The sequence below is a fragment of the Rhinolophus ferrumequinum genome, chromosome 9, assembly GCF_004115265.2.
Source record: "Rhinolophus ferrumequinum isolate MPI-CBG mRhiFer1 chromosome 9, mRhiFer1_v1.p, whole genome shotgun sequence".
Lineage (NCBI taxonomy): Eukaryota > Metazoa > Chordata > Mammalia > Chiroptera > Rhinolophidae > Rhinolophus > Rhinolophus ferrumequinum.
In genome coordinates, this window is record NC_046292.1 from 18,685,031 (window position 1) to 18,707,690 (window position 22,660).

A 22,660-nucleotide genomic window follows, 5' to 3' on the forward strand; every position below is an offset into this window, starting at 1 on the left:
AACCCAAGCTCTGATTCTCGTCTCCTGTCACAGGGACCAATTGTAGGTGAACTTCTGTGATTTTAGAAACAGAACAATGCTGATTCGCCTCTTTTGTGGCAAACAGAGACTGCTTCCTGCCCCTAAGAAGTGATAGGTCCAGTTTGAGTATGTGTGGTCACATCTGGGGAAGGGACCTAAGCCATCAGTTTGGCATCGTAGAGCACAAACCGTTGAGTTCAGAGAGCAGAATTTGATGATAGTTTTGATACTCCCTAATAGTAAGACCTTGAGTGAGGCGCTTATATTCACAGACCCTCAACCTCCTCTTCTGTTTTAAAAAAAAAAAAAAGTGTGGAAAGGATTCCTCTCTCTCCTGGTAGTAAAACACTATACTTACTAACCCGCGAGCTCCCCCTGGTGGCAGCTACAGTGTGTGATGAGTGTGGCGCAGCCACAGGTTCTTCCCAAGGGCTCACCTGTTTATTTCTTTTGTGCACAGAATACATGCTGTCTCCAGACAGGATTAAAGACTACTAATTGCCTCTAAAATGTATTAAATTCCATCAACTCCATCTAGCCCTTGTCCCAGTGAGCCATTAGAGTGTGGGAAGAGTGAATTCTTGCTCTTACATGAACATTTAAGTCAAGTGGGACTATAGTTGTTTAAATGCAGAAAAATAGCCCCCCGCACCCCAGCACCCATACAACCTTGCTGTGTGTTGGGAGAAACTTTTCAATTCAAAAAAAAGATAATTCAATCTTTTGAACTCAAGAAAGAAGAGAACTCAACACCATACCCAAATATTTTTCTTCCCTCAAAACGAGGTGATAGAACAGCATACTTTTTAAAAGATATTATTAAAAGCTGTTTATGGCTGTTTTGTTCTTACCATGTATCAACTGGAGTATTTCGTTCTCGACTTCATCAGAAGGTGGGGTTCTTGTTCTTTTTAGTAGCCACATAGAGATGTATCCTTTTGACACTCAGCCCTTCCCCAAAGTCTAGCATTTGAGCCAGTTCCAACATTTGTCATTCTATCGAATGCTGCTCTGAGCATTTACGCACAGGTCCCTTTTTTCTTTCAGAATTATTTCTCAGAAATGGAAGTTTTGGGTCAAAAGATAGAAATAGTTTTTACCTTTGCTACCTATTGCCAGATCGTTCTCCAGAAATACTTAAATCAGTTTAAAACACCCACTCCCTTAAAATACTGAAAGTCCTTTTCATTTTAAGACTAATTTATTACCTAACCCCCAGGTTATTAAAAGTGGTCATGAGGCAGTAGGGCGTATGGGGGGTCACACAGAGTTTGAACACAGTTCTGTTGAATGTTAGTGCTGAACCTCAATTTTTAATGAGGTTAGAAATTATTTTAAGTACCAATAAGGTAATGCACCTGCCCTGGTAAATGCTTAGTAAATGGTAACAGCTATGATTACTAGCCACTCAGCTCTTACCTGGGGAAGAATCAGAGGAAAAGTTTTCCTTAGGTAGTCCAACTTGACATAGGTCAGGCCCAAAGTAAAGGTGTGTGTCCCAATTTTGACCTTTAGGCCTGGGGACTGATACTCGAGATCCAAAGTTTTCTTGGCGGGTTGTCTTGGGTGGGCTTATTTTCTTACCTGATGTGGAGAAGGAAAGAGGGTGCTAACATCCAGGCCAGTCTCCTTCGGGGCCCAGCCCGACCCCCACTGCCTGCCAACCTCGTCTTGAATCTCTCTGGAGCAGTTCCTGCCTCATGCTGGGGACCGGATCTTGATCACGGGGGCAGCCGACTCCAAGGTGCATGTCCACGACCTGACGGTAAAGGAGACGATCCACATGTTTGGGGACCACACAAACCGGGTGAAACGCATCGCCACGGCGCCCATGTGGCCCAACACGTTCTGGAGTGCTGCTGAGGATGGGCTTATCCGGTAAGGGCCGACGCATGATGGGGCCTGTGCCTCCTACTGCGTGCTGGCTTCCCACGCCCACCTGCCCACAGGCCCGGCACCTTCCCTCCAGCAGAGGTCCGGCCTTGTTAGACTGCCCAGGGCAGCGGTCTGTGGACAAGCACAGCTGGGAACGTTTGCTTACCCTCCGCTCACCTTCCGCACTCTTTACGCTCTCCTGCACTACGTCCCGGCCCACCAACCTTCTCTCCTCACCTCACATGCAGTCTGCCTCCTCTGGGCTTTCACACTGCTGTTCTCTCTACCTGGTTATCTCTGTCCCCAATTCTTTCTGTGGCTGACTCTTTCTCACCTGAAGGAGATCTGCTTAAGAGTCACCTCCTCAGAAGCACCTTCTCTGACCACCCTGTCTAAAGTAGACATTATTCTTTGTCTCAGCACCCTGTTGTATCCTCTGTAACTTTAATCTTCATCCAGTTATTTTATTTTAGTTACTTGTTGGTTTACTTTTGTGTCTGTGCTCCCTCACTGAATAGTAAACTCTCCCGGAGCAGCTCCATGTCTGTCTTGTCCTTGGGTTGGGTCCCTAGAGCCCAGCACAGCTCCTGGCACGTGGAGGCACTTGATATATTTCTCTTGAACGACTGGTCAGTGGGCGTATGCCTGTGAGGGGGAGAACCGGCCAGAAATAGGCAAGTGGACCGTCCCCTTTCCAATGGCCCGTTTTATCACACCTTTGCCTCTACTTCCCCTCATTCTAAAATGGTCTCATGCCCTTCTTTAACGCCTCTGTTCAGATGTGACCTTAGAAATTTTTCTTTGTCTTCCCAACTTGCTTTAACTGCCTCCCTTAAGGTCCTACAGGACTTTGTGCCCACTTCCCTGTTACACAGGAGGAGAGGTATCTAAGTCAAGTATGAACTGGAACACAGCAGCTTCTAAAGCAGGGCACTGAGGCCAGGCAGACCCGAGGTCAAGTCCTACCTCTGTCACTCAGTGTTTGACCGGGGCAAGTCACTTCACGCCTGCACCTCAGTTTCCTTGCCTATAAAATGGGAACTATCATAGTATCTCCCTTGTTGGTCTGAGCTTTGAAATTGAGATAGTGCCTATAAAACCTTAGCGTACATAGTACAATACATCCTCACTTAACGTCATCATCCTCACGTAACGTTCCGTGACTTGAAGCGAAACGACATACCATGAAAACAAGTTTACCATAGACTGATATAAACAAAAGTTGAGTTCCTACAGCATCTCATCAACATAATAATGAAACAACGTTGAATGGAGGAAAAGACACCATTCAAGCACCTGTACTTAGAAGATTAGAAGACGGAAAGCGCTTGGTCAGTGACGAGTCCAACTGTGTTGTACTTGGCCTAACTGACGAGGCTGTGTCAGGGCAGCATCTTGGGCACTGGGTCGGAGCCTAAGCACTGAGGTTCAGGCACAGTCAGGCAAGGTGTCTTGGTAGAAGGCGAACAAAGTGGCCTTCCAGAATGGACAGGATTTGGATGGGCCAGGAAAAGCAGAGTGGACTCCAGCTTGAGCAGAGCTTGTAAAGGCAGGGGTAGACGTGGCACATTCAGGATAAACACAGACTTCTGTGTTTTTATTGACCCACGTTTAGAAAACTGAAGAACAAAATCGGAGAGGGATATGAAATCAGGTCTTGAAATCCAGACTGAGGAGTTTGGTTTTAAAAGTACACTCATTAAAAGTACACTCATGCTAAAAATATTGAAGATTCACTGCAGCTTTGAGCTGCAGAGTTAGCTTAGAAAAATAAGGTGAACAGTGAAGAGATCGTTGCAGACGTCCAGGCGCAGTAGGTAGGTGAGCACACTGAATTCCTTCCCACTCTCTGCCTGTGCTGGTGTGATCGGCGCCGGAGAAAGCTCCCCCCGCTACAGCAATGGGCGTCTGCTGCTGCCAGGTGGACGTTTGGCGTGACCTTTGCCACCTGGATGGGACTCTTGGGCTCCTCTTGGCTCTTGGTGTTTCTAGGTAGCTTTTAGATGATCTCCAGATCCTCTTCTGTCACCTTCATACTTCTTTTGTTTCCTGCAAGGAACTAGATTTACAATGAAGAATTAGAATTAAGGAGCAGAGCAGCCTTAGGAAGCCATCCCAGCTCTGCATTTACTAGCAGTGTCGTCCCAGGCAAGTTATTTAACTTCTTTGAACCTCAGTGTTCTAATGGTACCTAGGGATGGTGTGAGGATTTAATTAGATAATACGTGTGCAACACTTAGGGACAATACTGGATACAAAGCAATTTCTCACCAAGTGTTAGTAATCAGTAGTAATAGTACTCAGTAGCAATAATACTGACATCTGGTTTTGTGTATGTGTGTGGTTTTTAAAGGGATACAGTAGTGTCTATCTTAAGGAGTTATGTTAGAATAAAACAGAGTGTGTGAAAAACCTCCTACAGGAGCCTGGCACCGAGTGGGCACTCAAGAAATAGGCGTGGTTTTTGACATTCTTATTATTTACAGACAGGTCCAAAGCCCCTCCCAGTGCCCCTCCTCCCCGCCATGCATAATGAGGCTTTGGCTTCTCATCTGCGTTCCACCCTGGGCCCCCAGTCCCCTAACTCTGTCCTCTCTCACAGCCAGTATGACCTTCGGGAGAACAGCAAACACTCGGAGGTGCTGATTGACCTGACGGAGTACTGTGGCCAGCTGGTGGAGGCCAAGTGTCTGACTGTCAACCCCCAGGACAACAACTGCCTGGCCGTAGGGGCCAGTGGGCCCTTTGTGAGGCTCTACGACATTCGCATGATCCATAACCACAGGTAGGAACAGCTCAGCCTTCTGCCGACAAGTCCCGGGGAACCTGCGGCCTCTTTCCCTCATTGCCATGCCCTCTTCTTTTTGAGGTGGGTTTTTAAAAAACAAGTTTATTTCATGCTTATTTTGGAAATATGAAAATTGTAATTTAAAAGTTACCCATAATCCACCACCTGAAAGAATCACTGTGTATAATATTTTCTGCTTGTTCTTTTACTATGAGTATTTGTACAGAGTTATAACCTTGTATGTGTAATTTCTTTTTTGTACATGTAATTTAATTTTTTTTTTAATTTTTTTTTTTTAATCAAAAGTAGAATATACTTAGAACCTCCACAGAATTCCCAGCCCCTAGCGGCTCCGCCAGCCTGGGTTTCAAATGGAGTTCTGGGGCAGGTGTAGGAATGTCTGGCCTGCTTTACTCTCGTTCTTGGGTTTGGGTGACCCCTGTTGCTCTTCACACACGACACGAGTTGGATTAGGCCTTGAGCCTTAGCTTCCTCATCTGTAAAATGAGGGTAATGGTATGGTAGTGAGGCCTACCAGTGAGACAGCTGGTAGGACCTCCATGTAAAGCACTGTAATGTGTGTGTCTAGCTGTCTTGTTGGTGGACATTTGGGGTTGCTAAGGTGAAGAAGAAACGGACCTCCTGTATCTCTCAGGAATACAGACTTGGGCGTTCCCCTAGGGACTGTGGTCTGGTCTCGCCGTTGTAACCTATGTGGTTTGCCTCCCACCAGAAAGAGCATGAAGCAGAGCCCTCCAGCAGGTGTGCACACCTTCTGTGACCGGCAGAAGCCCCTTCCGGATGGTGCAGCCCAGTATTACGTAGCAGGTAGGGCTCAGCCTAGCTCTGGCCCCAAACTCTTGGCGGGGTGCTGGCTCTCTCTGGGGCAATGCAGGGAGACAGTGCGGCACAGTGGTCAGGAGCAAGGGTTTTAGAGTCGGACAGACCTGGGCTTTAACCCTGACTGACTGCCATTAACCATCACGTGACCTTTGGCAGATTATTTATCTTTGCTGAGTCTTAATTTGTTTTCTGTAAAATGGGGTTGTAATGATTAAATGAGATAAAGCATAGAAAGCAGTTGGCCCTGCACATATAGTAAGGGCTCAGCACGTGTCGCTGTTTCTATGAGGAAGGTGATTGCTGTCATCATTGATACAGCTGACCTCACACGACTCCCTTTGGGGGTACTGGTAGCCTCACACTAGGGTGACTGGGCCATTCCCTGCAGGTCACCTGCCTGTGAAACTGCCTGACTACAACAACCGCCTAAGAGTGCTGGTTGCCACCTATGTGACCTTCAGTCCCAATGGCACAGAGCTGCTGGTCAACATGGGAGGCGAGCAGGTACGTATGGCTGCCCAAGCTGGCTCTGCCCCAGCACCACCTCATAGCCAGCAGCCAGGTACGTCATGTCCACTGCTGTGAAGCAGACAAGAAGCCTTACTGTAATACATGACATTAGAATGAATTGTGGGAGTGACATGGCATCATCAGAATTCTCAGAGAGGTGCCCTGGCCTGATCGTTTTCTTGAGCATAAGTTTTAGAACCGACAGATCTGTCTTCAAAGACTGACCTTCTGTTTACTAGCTCTGTGACGTTGAACAGGTCTCTTCGTTTTTCTAAGCTTTGGTTTCCTCATCCTCTATTTTCCTAGGAGGAGACCCTCGGGTTCAGAGCATGCGACCAGGTTGTGGTTTAGGGGCTAGCTTTGGGAAGTGTTCTTTGATAATGGCAGGTTGCTAAACCTTCTGTTTGCATATTCTCAGTCAGGAGATTTATTAAGGCTTGCATAAATTAATTTATTCTACAAACACTCACTGAGCACGTATTCTGGGACTAGCATTATGATAAACATAAGGAAGACAAATGTAAAATATAACCCATCCCAGACTAACAGGGAAGACACGGCAAGTGAAACAGTTGATGACGTTACAAGGTAAGGTGTGGTTTTGTACAAAAGAAGTGGGATGGGGAATAGGTGAGCTCCTCAGTTCAGAGCAGAGCTCTGGCTTCAGATGGCTGAGCCATCCCCTGGCCTAAAGGTAACATAGGGATGAGTGGAGAAGCTGTCGAGCAGAGTGGTTTGGAGCCAGACAGACTTAGTTTGGGGTCCTGGCTGTGCCACATGCTGCTTTTATGGCCCTGGGTAAATTAGATTCTGAGCGTACATTTCTTCATCTGCAAAGAGGGTGATGATAATAGTACCTCTTCATGGGGTGGTTTCTAGGATGAAATGAGATAAGTCATAGAAAACACTAAGGAGAGTTCCTGGAGCAAAGTAAGAATTCAATAAATGTTATGTTATAATAGATACTATTTACCAAGGGAAGTAACTAGCAGTGTTATTTTAGGCAAATTGTTTCTCTTTGAGGCTTCAGTTTTCCCATCTGGAAAATGAGACTATTCGCTGCTTTGTGACCTCCGAGGACCTTTTCAACTTAAACATGTGATTCTAATTAATGACAATATTTCAGACAGCCCACCCTAGGGGCCAGGAACTGGGAAGATTTTCCTGCCTGAAGTTTGCTCCAGAGAAAGCTCTCCTGGCCTCGCTCGATGGTTCCCTGTGTTCCTGAGAGCCTCCCCGGTCTTGTTCAGCCACATTCCTACCTCACAGCCTCCATCTATTTTCTTGACTTCTCCACTCTAGGTCTATTTGTTTGACCTGACTTACAAGCAGCGGCCGTACACCTTCCTCTTGCCTAGAAAATGCCACTCCTCAGGGGGTAAGTTCGCCCTTAGAGTCTCCATTAGGGTATCTCTTCTGGGAACCTTGAGGGTGTGCCACCTCTCCCGAGAAACCTGCCCCTTACCTTGGGCTGTGGCTGCAATCCTCCAAAAGGAGTAGATTCTCTGAAATACACTGTATAGTAAGAAGGAAAATAACAATAGGTCACAGAGATCTGTCAGAGGGGTTTGCATCATAACCCTTTTCTCTTCCCTCTGAAAAAGCAGGTTCTTTCCGTGGCTTGGCTCTTGCGGACCTGAAGTAGTTGCCCTTCCCTTATCATCCTGGATCAGTCTCCTCACTGTCTTCCTCCTGGGGCCTACAGTTGATTTAGGCACCTCCTCACCCCTCACTCCCATCCCCAACCCCAACCCCAGCTAAGGGTAAAGCCAAGTTGAAGCTGTGTCCCTCTTCAGCCAGCAGAGGGCGCACAGACTTTTCTTTATGCCCTTGCCTGCCGGTCTGCAAGAACCTGCTTTCTGGGAATGGATCTTACCCTGGGAGGATGGCCCCACAATGCAACCGTCAGACCCTGTGAAGGAAGCTGGAGGGCTGCTGAGTAGAAATGAGGACCTCTTCCTGAGTTGTTGCTGTTCCTTTCTCCCCATCCCTTGCCAGAAGTTCAGAATGGCAAGATGTCCACCAATGGTGTGTCCAACGGTGTGTCCAATGGCCTGCACCTTCACAGCAACGGCTTCCGGCTGCCAGAGAGTAGGGGACATGTCAGGTGAGGCCAGCCTCACTTGTCCAGCCCTCCCAAAACCACTTACATTTTATGGATTGGAGGGAGGGGCATGTCTTACACACCTTCCTCCTGACTCCACCCCAGGCACAGCCCGGAGTCAGGGGGCTGGGGCAGAGTGGTTTCTGGAGGGGGGAGTAGTCCCAGTGCCACTCCTACCTGGTAGTGCTCCAGTCGTGCTCAGACTGAAGTTCTGGTCCCTTGGACTGGGAATCGTGGTCAGGACCCAGAGGCTAACTGCCTCTCGTCACCAAGCTCCCTCCTGAAGTGGTTCCACACAAATGGGTCCCTCCCATTATATTTTTCTCCATCCTGTGACATCTTTGGGCCTCTATTCTCTGCCAGGCCCTATGCTGGCCTTTGAATACAAAGGTGCTCAAATCCCGTAGCCCTTGAGAGAAACAGCATTCTCTCTGGAGGGCTCCATGGGAGGGACTTGGGCAGTCACAGGTTCAGCTCAGCATGAAGGCAGATGGTATCAGCTAGTATGATGCCCAAGAGCTTGGGTAAGGACTACCTTAAACCTGTCCAGGACAGCTTCCTTTCTGCCTCTCTGGTTTTTCACTGCCTCAGAGTATCAGTAATTGTACCCATGACCTCCCACAGCAACCCAGGCCAAGGATGGGAGTAGTCCCCTCTTCTAGGCGACAGTGCAGATACCAAGGGCCGAGAAAACCTGGGTAACCCTCAGGCAGGGCTGCACACTTCCTGAGGGGCTGCTCTGACCTTCTTTGGCTGGCCTGACTTGGCTCTGCTTCTCACCTAGCCCCCAGGTAGAGCTGCCCCCCTACCTGGAGCGTGTGAAACAGCAAGCCAATGAGGCTTTTGCCTGCCAGCAGTGGACCCAGGCCATTCAGCTGTACAGCAAGGCCGTGCAGAGGGCCCCTCACAACGCCATGCTTTATGGGAATCGAGCTGCTGCCTACATGAAACGCAAGTGGTGAGTGGACCTGGGCCAGGGTGAGGGATGAAGGCAGTGGGCCTGGTGGAGCCAAGTTGCTGAGGCGTCCAGGGAAGGAGGCAGTGACGTCCTGCTGCCTCTTAGGACTTCTTAGGCTCAAGCCTCTCCTGCCCACCTCCAGGCTGGTGGTGAGCAGGCACCTGACCCACTCATCAGGAAGTCTCAGGAACTTGAGGAAGCTTACAGTGAAGTGGAACATGTTCACAAGTAGCTTCCACAGAGTGCTTTGTTATAAAGTGCTGTGGCCAGTGGCGAAGTAGGGCATTGAGAGAATTGTCAATCCCAACTGTTGGAGAATCATGCCTTGAATTAGACTTTGAAGGAGCAGCAGAATCGTGCTAGATGGAAATGAGGCATTTGGTGAATACAGTTTGTATTTGTCTGAAATGCTTCTGTGGCTCCTTGACCTTGGGGAGTGCTTTCCTGTGATCTTAGACCCTTTGGACCAAGCACAAACAAGACCCCAGAGATCTGAAGCTGGCTGTGTGTCATGTGGGGTTGTAGTGGCTAGTGGTAAAGGAGCGGGTCCATATCCTGAAGAACCCTTTATCTTTGGGCCCCCAGCCCTTCTGCCTGCAGCACCAGCAGGCAAGCAGACAGGCAGACCCCATCCCCCAGCCCGAGCCAGGACTAGAGATGGATAGAGCTGGGCCCACAGCCATTCCTGCTCCGTCTGGCATCCGTCGGCTCTGCCCAGACAGACAGGCCAGCTGGTGTGCCATCGTCTGGCTGCAACTAGGCAGGCCAGAGAGAGAATCTTAAGAAACCCACCCAAGTCAGCAGGATGGTAGATGGGGGTTTGGGAAGATGCTTCCCCCACAGGCCTTAGCTCAGGCACCAGGAGTTTGCCAAGGGCTCAGATGGCAGCCAAACTCAGGAGATGACGGTTTGGTTTTCCTGAGGTGTTTTGCCTCTCTGTCCCAGCAGTTGGGTGGGTCCTCATCCAGGCTGAGAGCTGTATCACTCCTGCATTCTTGCTAAGAGAGGCTGATGAATTCCTAATCCGTGGGTGGCCTCGACATGTTCTCTGAGCCCCTACTATGTGCTAGGTACTAGGGACACAAAGTTCTGTCGCTCTGAAATCCTGTGCTCCGGAGTGCCCAGCCTCTGGACGGGATAAAAACATGGACATGGTTCATCACTGAAGAGGCAGGAAGCAGTAGGTCTTGGAATGGTCAGGTGAAGTGCTGACCATTCAGAGAAAAGTTGGGTTGCTTTAGCTCGAGATCACTCAGGGAAGCTTCAGGAAGGTGTGGTGCTAGATGGGCTCGAAGTGTGGGCAGGCTTAGACAAGGAGATGAAAAGAGGAGGAGACTGTGGGGGAAGGACATTCCTAGGGAGATGAAATGGTATGAACAAAGGCGTGGGGGTGGGGGACTGACTGAAGAGCTTGTTTGCAGAACAACAAATCCATTTGGCTGGAGCAGAGGGTTCTGGAAAGGACTGGCAGGAGATGAGTCTGTGAGGTAGCCTGGGGCTGGCCTGGGAAGGACTTGGAATGCAGAGCGGTGGCGGTGTTTTTGGCCTCGATTCAGTGGATGATGGGCAGCTAGTGAAGAGTTGTGAGCAGGAGAGGGATATGCTGAGGGCTGTCCTTTCAGGGAGATTGATCTGGCAGTGAATCTGGATGGGTGAGCCCTGGGGCCAGCCTGCTCTCTCCTCATCCCCCGCATGCCTGCCAGTGACCCCTAGAATGTCACATTCTGTCCCAGGCGAGTCTCCCCAGGGCTGCCATCTGCTCCTGCAGGCAGTGGGAGATGTCACCCTCTGGCTCCTGGCTGGTCTCTGGTCTGGCTCTCCCCAGGAGCTCTGAGGGGCACCTTGCAGGCGGTAATTGTGTGTCCAAACAGCGCCTGCTCCCTCGTCACAGCCACTCATTCTGACACAGGCCACGCCATGGAAGCACTCAGTCTGCTGCCTGCCTCCACGCTGGCTGAGCTGCTTGTTCCTGGTCTGAGCGTGGCTGCTCCAAGGGCTGGATGCTCCCTCTGAGTGCTGTAGGAGAGGAGGCTTGGTAGGATAGTTCCCATGTCCGGCCTGCTTTACCCTGTGCAGGAGGGTTGGGAGCTGTGCCTTGGTGGAGGGGCCACCAGCTCTGGGGAGTGCTGCTTGGCACAGTTGAGTCTTAGCCCAGCAGGAAAAAAAACAGCTCCCAAAGGAGAAGTGGCTCCTGTGACCCGTCTGGCTCTCCAGCTGAAAGGTGGGAAGCAGTCGCTGGGTGCTGGGAGAGTGTGTCCTGTATATTCCAGCACAGGTGGGAGAAGGAGGGTCTCTTCCTTTGCCTTCTCCCCACTTACTCCCCCACAAAAAAACCATTCCCACTTCCCTTCATGCATGCTTCGGGAGGTTGGAGAAGTGAGTGGGGGACGATTTGGAGCTCCTGGCGTGCACACCCTCCTCTCCCCCGCCCCCGCTGGCCATCAGCTTCCAGAGAGCTGACTCTGCCAGTCTGTCAGGCCCCATCCTCCAGCCCCGGGAGGTAGAGGCCACAGCTGCTGTGGATCAGTCAGCCAGGACAGAGGGGGGTCTGGCTGAGAGCTTGCTGCCTGCTGGTCAGACCCTGAATCCCCAGCCTGGCACTTCTGGCTTCCCCAGACCACAGAACTGTCCTTGAGGGCCCCCTGCCTCGGACATGGCTTTGAAGGCCAGTCAGGGGGATTTGAGGAGGTGGATGGAGGAAAAGAGAAGGAGGGCTTGGGGAGCCTGAGGCGGGCAAGATGCCAGGCCTTCTGCTGCAGAGCTGCGGGTACCTGGGGTGAGTGGGCATGCAGTTGCATGCTATGTCCAGCAGAGGGCAGCCGGACACTGGTTTTTTTGCCACACACCCACCTCCCACCCCACCCCCAAGACCTCAGGGTTCCTAGCTTGCCTCCTTAACATACTCTTTCTCCAGGGCAGTAAGGCCTGGGCTGAGCCAGGATTCTCTTCATCCCCAACTAGCCTGTCTTTGAGATCTGTCAGAGGTGGGCTGGGGTGGCCACAGGAAACAGAGACTGAGTGGGGACTCCTTGCTTGCTATGTAGCCCCACCTCCAAGCCACACTGTCCTGTCTTCCCAGGGATGGTGACCACTATGACGCCCTAAGGGACTGCCTCAAGGCCATCTCCCTAAACCCATGCCATCTGAAGGCACACTTCCGCTTGGCCCGCTGCCTCTTTGAGCTCAAGTACGTGGCTGAGGCCCTGGAGTGCCTAGATGACTTCAAAGGGAAATTCCCGGAGCAGGCCCACAGCAGCGCGTGTGACGCATTGGGCCGTGACATCACGGCCGCCCTCTTCTCCAAAAACGATGGTGGTGAGTGGGCACTAAGGAGGGGCTGCTGTCACTCTTTCTGTTTGAGGGGCTGCATGACATTCTGGAGAGGATATGGTTCTGGGATTGGAGAGGCCTGGGTTCGGATGCTGATTCAGAAACCATGTGACCTTGAGATAGTCACTTGGTCTCTTTGAGACTCTTCTTGATCTGAAAAGGAGGACTGATAGCACCTTCCATTCAGAGTTTCTATTGAGGATTAGCAGTAGCCTGTTTAAAACACCTGGTATAGTGCCCGGACTCAGGATACGAGTAAGTCAAACCCAGTCAGGCCATGTGGCTCGCAGGGTATGACCCTCTCAGTGGGGCGCTCAGTGGGGCGTCTCAGTGAGAAGCAGCAGCAAGAGTTGTTCTTGTTCCCGTTAGCACGTTTGCAGCACAGGGCGGTAGAAATGCCTCAGGTACGGGGTGTGAAGCCTCAGGTTCCAATCTCAGCTCGGCCATCTGGTGACCATGTGACTTTGGGCAAAGCACTGCATCTCTGAACCCGCTGCCTTACTTACCTGCTCAGAGAGCATTCAAAGCCCTGCCCAGCTCACCTCCGTAGCTTTGGAGAGCAAGCTGGGTGCTTGTAGTGTGGTCTGTGAACGAGCGGTGAGCACACTGGAGGCAGACATGGACTCCCACCTCTCTCCTTTGCAATTTACCAACCATGCGATTGAATCATTTGTTGGAAGTTATGAAGCACCAACCATGTGCCAGGCACTGTGCTGAGTCCTGGGAATACAGCTGTGAACAAGTCAGATGGGATTTCTGTATTCATGGAGTGCATAGCCTAGTGAAGGAACCAAGTGATGAAGGAGAAACAAAGGGTGTGATGTGACAAGTGCCGTGAGGACCTGATAAGGCGTAGGTGTATGGGAAAGGGCTTGACGGCAGTCTGGGGTTCTTGAGCAAGAGACGTTTAAGCTGAGATCTCAAAGATGAGGAGGAAGAGTTAACTAGACACAGAGAGTAGCTGTGGGAGCTGAAGAGTTCCTGGCACAGGGACCAGCACATGCAAAGGCCCTGAAGCAGGCAGGGAAAAGGGCACTGCTAAGGCACTGAGAAAACGAGTGTGATTTTACCCAAGGCCAGTAGCCCACCAGTGCCTCAGTTGGGATCCATGATAACTTGTCTTCCAGAGAGGAAGGGCTTGGACCTTACTGCCTTCAGACCTGTGGGTCTATTTAGAAAAGTCGCCCCCTCAGTCTCTCCTGGTTGTGCTCTACCCTCCCCTGCCTTCCTCTCCCCTCCACAGAAACAGGCCTTGGATCTGTGCATCCTTGGGGCTTCCAGTCATTGTTCAGAGACCCGGCATCACAGATCTCCTCTTGAATATCCTCATGGGCTGGGTCCAGAGGTGCTTCTCCCCCACAGTCATTCCCAGTTTTTCAGGGTAGGGGTAGAAGCAGGTATCCCTACATTGCTAGTACTTGGGCTGAAAACAGGGCCGAGGGTGGGTGACAGATGGGGGAGGAGAGAGAGAGACTGGACTCACCTTTCCTTGCTCTCTGCCCCCAGAGGAGAAGAAGGGAGCTGGTGGTGGCGGCGGCGCAGTCCGCCTCCGCAGCACGAGCCGCAAGGACTCCATCTCAGAGGACGAGATGGTGCTGCGGGAACGAAGCTACGACTATCAGTTCCGCTACTGTGGCCACTGCAACACCACTACGGACATCAAGGAGGCCAATTTCTTTGGCAGGTCTGAGGCCCTGAAAAGGAGGAGGGCACAGCCTGGTTGGCAGCAGGAGGTTGGGGGGCGTGGGGGCAGAATGCTTTTAGAAAGGTCTCAAATCCCAGCTCCGCCTCTGTACCCGTGGGCAAATGGCTTCACCTCTGTGGGCCTCAGTTTCTTCATCTATAAAATGAAAGCAGCCACCCCCACTCATGGAGCTATAACGAGGACTAATGACGTAATCCATTAAAACATCCAGTGCAGTCTCTGGACTGTTCGTTCATCTCCCCGCCTCCTCTGACCCTCTGTCTCCATGTGCTGGAGCTTGGTTTCTTTATCTGGGTGCTTGGAGCCTCCCTCTGCTGGGGGTATGAGGCAAAGGCCCTCAGAGGCTGGCAATCTTGGCACATCGATTGTGTGCCCAGAACTGTGCCCCAGGTACTGACGGAAAGAGCAGTGTCTCAGACACCATCACCCTCAACCCTCCTTTGCAAATGTTGCATTTTCTTTGGGTGGGTAAGACACATGAATGTGGATCGAGAATCTATCCACCAAGATCCCCTAATTGTCAGCGGTGTGTAGGGCAGGTGCTCTGTAGGAGTTAGGGGTCTGGAGGCAGGAAGGCTAGGACTCCTGAGGGATGGCTTAGACACGGGTGTTCCCAGGGACATAAGAGACACAAGACTCCATCCTGGCACCCAAGGAGCTTAGGATGTACTTTGGGAGAAAGTATCTTGGAAAGACCCAGGCAGTCCCTGACCTTGAGTTTAAGAGACCGGTAGGTAGAACAGTGACCAGGGCTCTGCAGTATGGAGAGGAATACCATGTGCTGAGTCAAGTGAAGACCCTGGAGTTTGGGGAACTGGCGGCTCCAGAATTCCCGGCTCCCCTTTGCCCTAAGCCACACAGCCTCTACTTGAGGCTGTAGGGCAGTACCCCACCTGACCTCCCTGCCCTTTGCCCCCCCGCCAGCAACGCTCAATACATCGTCAGTGGCTCTGACGATGGCTCCTTCTTCATCTGGGAAAAGGAGACCACCAACCTGGTCCGCGTGCTCCAGGGGGATGAGTCAATCGTCAACTGCCTGCAGCCGCATCCCAGCTACTGCTTCCTAGCCACCAGCGGCATCGACCCCGTTGTACGGCTCTGGAATCCCCGGCCAGAGGTGAGGGCGCAGACAATGTGGCCAGAGCCAGACAGGGAGGAGGTAGGCATGGGCCCTACGCAAGCCCTCCTCTGGCTGAGCCTGGGAGGGCTGGGAAGAGAAACGAGGAGGGTAGAAGCAGCTAGGGGAAGTGAGCTCTCACTCGAGGGCCCAAGGCTGTGTCAAGATGGGGACCATCGCGTTCTGAAAGTTCCAAATGCAATGAGCAGTTCTGGGGACAAGAGTTGGCTTCTGCCTCCGAGGGGCATGTCTTTGAGCAGACAGGTCGCATACAGGACACAGTGACCAAGGACAGGTGCAGGAAGGGAACCAGACCGCTCCAGCACGTCGTGAGAACGGGACCTCAGGTCCCCTAGGCACCCTGCCCCTCCTGCACCACCGTGGTGTGACCCAGAGGCCGGCCCCTCAGGCACACGGGAGGTATTCAGACTTTGGAGTCTGGTGCGCCTGTTTCAATCCTGGTCCCTTCACTCACTGCCTGAGGTTTGTATCGTCTCTGCACTGGATGATAAAAGGTTGCTTTGAGGATTAAAGTGATGCCTGTGCAGTGTCCAACCACAGGGACACTTAGGACAGTGTGGTCCCTTTCACTCCCAGGGTGGGTAGCCAGGTGGGCCAGCCTGACACCTCCTGTGCCCTCTGCCCCACCTCCTCCCTCTTCCCAGCTGGCAAAACAGAAGGCAAGTGGTGTATCTAATTCCAAAGGCAATTTGCTGCGAATTTTAAAGAGAGATCCTACTCGCCCTCCCTGAGGGGGAGGAAAAGAAGGATACAGAAAGGGGTGTTGGGAATGGCAGCAGCAAAGAGTGGGGTGGGGGAGTTGTGTCTGCAGCCCCCCACCCCACCCCAGTTATCCAGTACGTGTGCCCAACATATCCTGGGTCCCTGTGTATGGGTCCTAGTGTGGTATGTTCCCAGCACTTTCCGGTGCGGCTCCCCACCCCATGTGTAACCTGGTGTGTGTATTCCCCCCAATATCTATCCCAGCATGTGTATCCCTGACATATATCCCAGTGTGTTGTGTCCCCTCCCAGTGTGTATTACCCTGGGCCCCTGGGTGGTATGTGGTCTCCCCGACATATATCCTGGGGTGGGGGGGTGTCCCGTGCGTATCCCAGTATGTGTTTCCCCTCTACCCTTGTACACATATGGATAAACCGATATAAACCCACATGCAGCTGGTGTTCACGGCCCCCTCCATATGTGCAGTTCCGTCTGTGTGTCCCCGCGCGTGTATCCCACCAGTCTGTGTGCCTCCCTGCAGAGTGAAGACCTCACAGGCCGCGTGGTGGAGGACATGGAGGGCGCTTCCCAGGCCAACCAGCGGCGCATGAACGCGGACCCGCTGGAGGTGATGCTGCTGAACATGGGCTACCGGATCACGGGCCTGAGCAGCGGGGGCGCGGGGGCCTCCGACGACGAGGACAGCTCTGAGGGCCAGGTGCAGTGCCGGCCCAGCTAGGCCCTCCCAGCCCTCGTCCCCAGCCCCTGCTACTGGCTGGACCCTCCGCTCTGGGCAGGAGGTCAGGGGGCTCTGTTTTGGTTTGTCTCCCCACCACCCCATTCTTTTCATTTCCCCTGTTTTGTTTGTTAGTTTGGCATTGGGGTGGGGGTTGCTAAAACTTGCAGGCTTTCAGACTTTTAGGCAGATTGCCCCTTGACTGAGCCCAGCCCTGAGCAGAAGAACAGAAGGGGAAGGCCCTCCTTCCGCCGCTCACCTCCTGCCTCCCTGCCTCCAGTCCCTGGAGGGCCCTGGCCTGCCTCAGGTGGGGAGGCAAGGGCTGAAGCTCTCCTCAAGGACCGTCCTACCTTTCCGTGGGCAGCAGGAAGGGGAGTGGAATTCCCAGGCTGTAAGGGCTAGCCTTGATCTATTGCCACTCTTGCTCCCGGACTGGCAAGGCTAACTCCCTTGTGGTCTTCAGGGAAGGTTCTGAAAAAGGATGGGGTCCCACCCTCCCTCCAGAGCCACTGTGTCAGGGTGGAGGAGAAGGAAGGATGGGAGCCCCGGAGTGGGCAAGTCCAGGCCACTGCCTGGTTGCAGTGGGGCACCCTCCCCCTGAGCCGCCTCTGGGGGCTCAGCTTTTCCTGGGCCCTGGCAGAGGGTGGGGCCCCGCACCATACCACACTGCACCCCTCCCCTGCCAGCCAGCCCCTACAGCCACTCTCCTTTCTCAGGCGCTCCTGGCCTCACTGTGACCTTTCTGCCAGAGCGCCCAGCCAGGCCTACTCTTGCTGAGGTGGCGCTCCCTGCTGAGGGCCCTTCTCCCTTTCTGCCCTCCCTCCCACCCCACAAGCAGAGCCGCCACAAAGACCAAAGAAGTGATGGCTTTTCTCTGTCCCCTGCTGCTCTGGGGGGAGGAGGGTGAGTCTCCTGAGCCACTTAGATGGGAAAGTCCCCAACTCTGCCCCCTCCCTCCTGAGCTTTACACTGGATGCAGCCCCACCACTCACCAGGCCTCCCTCTGCCCCCTTGGCTCTCAGCTCAGGAGCTGCCCCTGGTAGATGGTTCATCCTTCCTCCCCTCTCGCTCCCCTCAGTGCTTACTTGGCTCCAGCCCTACAGCTGCAGCCTCTGGGGAGAAGCAGCCTCCCTTCTTCTTTTTCTCCCTCCCTCCTCCCTCCCTTCTTCCTTCCGCCCTGTCTCTGCCAGGTGCCTCCTCTCAGTCAGGCTTCAGAGCAGCCCTGGAGACAGGAGGGCCATGTTAAAAGCTTTTTCACAGTTTTAAGAAGACAGAGGGGTGAGGATAGTGGTGGGGGGTCTGGCACCATCTCCTCATTGCTTTAATCCCAGCAACACAGGTGGCAGCTTCTCCCCCTTTCCCCCCACCCCAGTCCCTCTTCCTACCCCTCTTTTCTCGCTTGGTAATGAAGTATATTTATTGGTGAAGGAAACAGCTGCTGCTGCTTCTCCTGCTGCTGGGACTTGCTCCCCTGTCTCTTCTCCATGACCTTTCTCTAACCAGGGAGGGGAGAGCTGGAGTATTGGGGCTGGGCCCTGGGGCCCAAGAACCAGCAGGGGCCCCTTTGCTTTCCTGTGTTCGAGCTGCCCGCCATTTCCTCTCTCCCTGCCTCCCATCTCCCTCCCCGCCTCCCGCCCCCCGCCTGTCCAGCCCGAGCCCTGCAGTGTGGAGAGACACATAAGCCTTACTGTTCTCTGGGGGCAGGAGCCGAGCCTTTTTGTTGCTCCGCTCCCAGGAGAGTGAGGGTGACGCAATTGATTAAAACCGTTTTGTTCTAGGTGTGGCTGGTGGCATTTGTGGGGTACAAATGGGTCTTGGGACCGAAGTGAGGGTACCTGATACCTCACCTCTGTGGTTCTCTGACTTTGAGTAACCATATCTCTACCAGGCAGAACGAGGCCTGCCTTAGAAGGGTCCCTGTGAGTGGTGGCCCCCCAGCCTAGTAGGACTGAGTCCAGATCTGGCACTAGTGGCTGTGACTTAGAATAATCAGCTTTCACTCTCCAGGCTCTTTTCTCATCTATATAATAAGGAGGTTGGGGTCTTAGTGGTTTTTTCAAACTTTTAAATCAGAACCCAAATAAGAAATGTACACTTTACATTGTGACCCAAGATACCTATACTTATTTGTATGTATATAATGAACATAAGTTTTACACAATAATACTCTTGCTACATGCAATGTGTTCTATTTACCATTCTGTTAAGGAGAAAAAATGCTGGTCATGACCCACTAAATTGATTTCACAACCTGTAGTTTTCTTATATGTCCTGGATTAGAGGATTTCTTAGACCAAAGGTTTCCAGATTTTCTCAGCTCACAGCGCTCACCCCACTCTTAGTGTCTCAGTAATTTTTTCATGGAGCCCCTAAACCAAAAGAAATACCTCACAGTTCAATTTAGTAAGTAGTTAAACCCAAATCTTTTAATAAGAATTTACATCCTGTTAAGTCAGTCATCACTTAAATTAGAAGAAACAATATTGTTATTTCTTAAATAACTACAGTAACGAATGGGATCTGTGGGCTTGTGGGGCATTGAAAAACTTGTCAAACTTTCTAATCAGATTGGAAACCAACACCCTTATTTCCTGTTCCACATTGACTCAGTTGCTTTTTATCATAGAAACTACTAACAACCCATCTTCTTTGAGATGATGTAATCAAATGAATGTAGTACAACCTAATGATGAAACTGTGAACTACTTTGAGCTAGTAGTTCTCTCAGTAGCCAACAGATGCTGAATATCTCTCAAATTTAAAATATCCTACTGTGCCCCCTGTGAATTTGCTGTGGCACCCTAAGGTGCCTTGATGCACCGTTTGGGAACTGTGTTTCAGTACTGTGGGAGCAATAGCTTCACTAGTGAAACTTTGTGATTCTTCTGTTTGTACACTTGGAAAGAACCAGACTGGGGCCAGCAGGATATGCTCGGTTTAGTGCAGGAGACAGACAGGAAAGAGGTCCTGCCAGAAGCACAATAGGCGGTGGTATGATGCAGGTGCTGTGGGCTGGTGTCATTCCTCTGTTCTTAAATTGAAGTCTGCATAAGGTTTTTCAAAACATTTGCAGACTAGGCAAGGGAGGGACAATGTTCCAGACCAAGAGTAGTGTAAAGTCCCAGATTCCTCACAGAGCCTTCAGTTCATCTGCATTGCAGAGAGTGGCGTGGCCCGTGGATTGAAGGGGCACCCAAGCTGTGGAGGACTCCGTGTGCTTGGTCAGAGACTGTAGGATTGATCCTGTAAGCAAGGAGGAGCCATTGGAAGACTTCACCAAGGCCTCCTTTTCATTTGGAGTCAGTACCCCCTTTTTTTTTCTTTTTAAGTAATAGACTTTATTTTTTAAAGCAGTTTTAAGCTTACAGAAAATTGAGCAGATAGTACTGAGAGTCCCAGTTACCTCCTCTCTCCCTGGCTCATTTCCCCCTGTGATTAACATTTGTGTTCGTGGGTTACATGTTACAATTAATGAACTAATATTGATGCATTAATATTAACTAAAGTCCATAGTTTACATTAGGGTTCACTCTTTGTATTGTACAGTTCTGTGGGTTTTGACAGATGCATAATGTCATGTATCCACCATTACAGTATCATACAGAAGAGTTCACTGCCCTAAAAATCCCGTGCGCCACCTATTCAGCCTTCATAAGCACCACCGCCCCCCAAAAAAAGTATTTAGGATTAAATCTGACAAAATATGTACAAGATCTATATGAGGAAAACTACAAAACTCTAATGAAAGAAATCAAAATCAAAATAAATGAAGAGATATTCCATGTTCATGGATAGGAAGACACAGCATTATTAAGAAGTCATTTCTTCCCAACTTGATCTGTAGCTTCAGTGAAATCCCAAAATCCCAGCAAGTTATTTTGTGAATATCGACAAATTGATAGTTAAGTTTATACAGAGAGGCAAAAGACCCAGAATAGCCAACACAAATAACAGAGTCAAAGAAGAACAAAGTCGAAGGATTAATGTTACCCGACCTCAAGACTTACCATAAAGCTACAATAATCAAGGCTGTGTGGTCTTGACAAAGGAATAGACAAATCAATGGAATGAATAGAGAACCAGGAAGTAGATCCACACAAATATAGTCAACTGATGTTTGACAAAGGAGCAAAGTCAACTCAATGTAGAAATGATAATCTTTTCAACACGTAGTGCTGGAACAATTGGATATCTACATGCAAAAAAAAAAAAAATGGATCTAAACACTGACTTTACGTCAGTCACAAAAATTAACTCAAAATGGATCATAGACCTAAATGTAAAACACAAAGGGATAAAACTTCTAGAAGATAAACAGGAGAAAACCTAGGTGACCCTGGGTTTGGCAATGAGTTTTTAGATACAATGTAAACAGCACAATCTATGGGGGAAAAAATTGTTAAGTTGGACTTCATTAAAAACTTCTGCTCTATGGTCTAAAAATTAAAAAGCACATCATCTAGAAAATAAAAATCTTCTAGGAAATCACTGTTAAGAGAATGAAAAAGACAAGGACAGAGAAGATATTTGCAAAATATACCAAATAAAAAATTTGTATCCAAAATAATACAAAGAACTCAACAATATGAAAACAGCCCAATTTAAAAGACAAAATATCTGAATGGGCACCTCACAAAGAGGATATACAGGTGACTAGTAAACATGAAAAGATGCTCAGCCATTATGTCATTAGGGAATTGCACATTAAATCAACAATGAAATAGTACTACACACCGAGTAGGATGGCTGGAATCCAGAAAACTGACAACCCCAAATGCTGGTGAGGATGTGGAGCAACCGGAACTCTCATTGCCGGTGGGATGCAAAATGGTGCAGCCACTTTGGAAGACGGTTTGGCAGTTTCTTACAAAGTGAAATATAGTCTTACCGTAGGATCCAGTAATTGCTCTCCTTAGTATTTACCTAAATGACTTGAAAATTTGAAGTCCATGTAAAAACCTATGCGAATGTTTACAGCAGCTTTATTCATAATTGCCAAAATCTGGAAGCAACCAAGAACTCCTTCAAAACGCACAGCCATACAATGGAATATTATTTAATGATAAAAAAGAAATGAGCTCTCAAGCCACAGAGACATGGAGAAACCTGAAATGCATATTACTTAGTGAAAGAAGCTAGTCTGAAAGCCACAGTATATGATTCCCACGACATGACATTCTGGAAAAGGCAAAACTGTAGAGACTGAAAAGATCCGTGGTGCTCCATTTTTAATGTGCTTCCGCATGTGTGACTCATCCAAAGCTCTCACCAGCCATGCTGATAGGGAGCCTGGGGCTCTGATAAACCCACACAGTGAGTGGATAGCAAAATAGACATTCGAATTGGGACCCCTATGTTTGTGATGGACAGGTGTGGCCCCAGAGGCCTGCGGCTGGCGGTCTTGATGCTTAGCAATGTGTTTGCAGAACTTAAAAGCCATGTAGAAATCATCTAGCTCAGAGGTTCTTAGCCCTGGCTGTACATCAAAATCACCCAGAATACTTTAAAAACTACCCATGCGCCACCCCAGAGAGTCTGTTTTAATTGGTCTTAGGTGGGGTCCAGGCATCCGTCCCTTGTTTTAAGCATCTCATTCTAATTACCACCACAGCCTGAGAACCACTGATCTAGTCCGATCCTGTATTGTACAAATAGGGGCAGGAAAAAGGGATGGGCTGCCTAAGGACCCCAGTGAACTAGAAGCAAAACCAGGACTGGATCCCTAATCTGACTCCTGGCCAATTCCTTAAAAATCATTTTATTTAATGTCATGATACTTTTTGAGCTCCTGCCACATGTCTGGCTTTGGCTTAATGAAAATGCACACAACAGACCTGCCCTCCTGGACCATGCACCGTATCTGGAAGATGGGGAATAGAAAATAATGGGGGTTGTGCATGGTCCCTTCACATTGGATTTCACTGGGAACTGTGAGTCCTCCCCTGTACAT

General features: G+C 50.3%; 1 protein-coding gene across 4 annotated transcripts in view; it reads left to right on the forward strand.

Annotated features, from left to right (window-relative positions):
- WDTC1 (WD and tetratricopeptide repeats 1) overlaps positions 1-18,487 on the forward strand; it is a 61,393-nt gene extending 42,906 nt beyond the window's left edge. For 2 of the 4 annotated variants that reach the window (XM_033114220.1, XM_033114221.1), the window contains 11 exons: positions 1,712-1,899; positions 4,499-4,681; positions 5,418-5,512; positions 5,916-6,031; positions 7,340-7,415; positions 8,036-8,144; positions 8,926-9,099; positions 12,179-12,414; positions 13,936-14,113; positions 15,059-15,251; positions 16,516-18,487. In XM_033114220.1, coding sequence (XP_032970111.1) covers positions 1,712-1,899; positions 4,499-4,681; positions 5,418-5,512; positions 5,916-6,031; positions 7,340-7,415; positions 8,036-8,144; positions 8,926-9,099; positions 12,179-12,414; positions 13,936-14,113; positions 15,059-15,251; positions 16,516-16,713 — 1,746 coding nt within the window. In that variant the 3' untranslated portion in view covers positions 16,714-18,487. The remainder of the gene's footprint in view (positions 1-1,711; positions 1,900-4,498; positions 4,682-5,417; positions 5,513-5,915; positions 6,032-7,339; positions 7,416-8,035; positions 8,145-8,925; positions 9,100-12,178; positions 12,415-13,935; positions 14,114-15,058; positions 15,252-16,515) is intronic. The other 2 variants (XR_004423854.1, XM_033114222.1) reach the window with 2 other exon arrangements.
- The last annotated feature ends 4,173 nt before the right edge of the window (positions 18,488-22,660 follow it).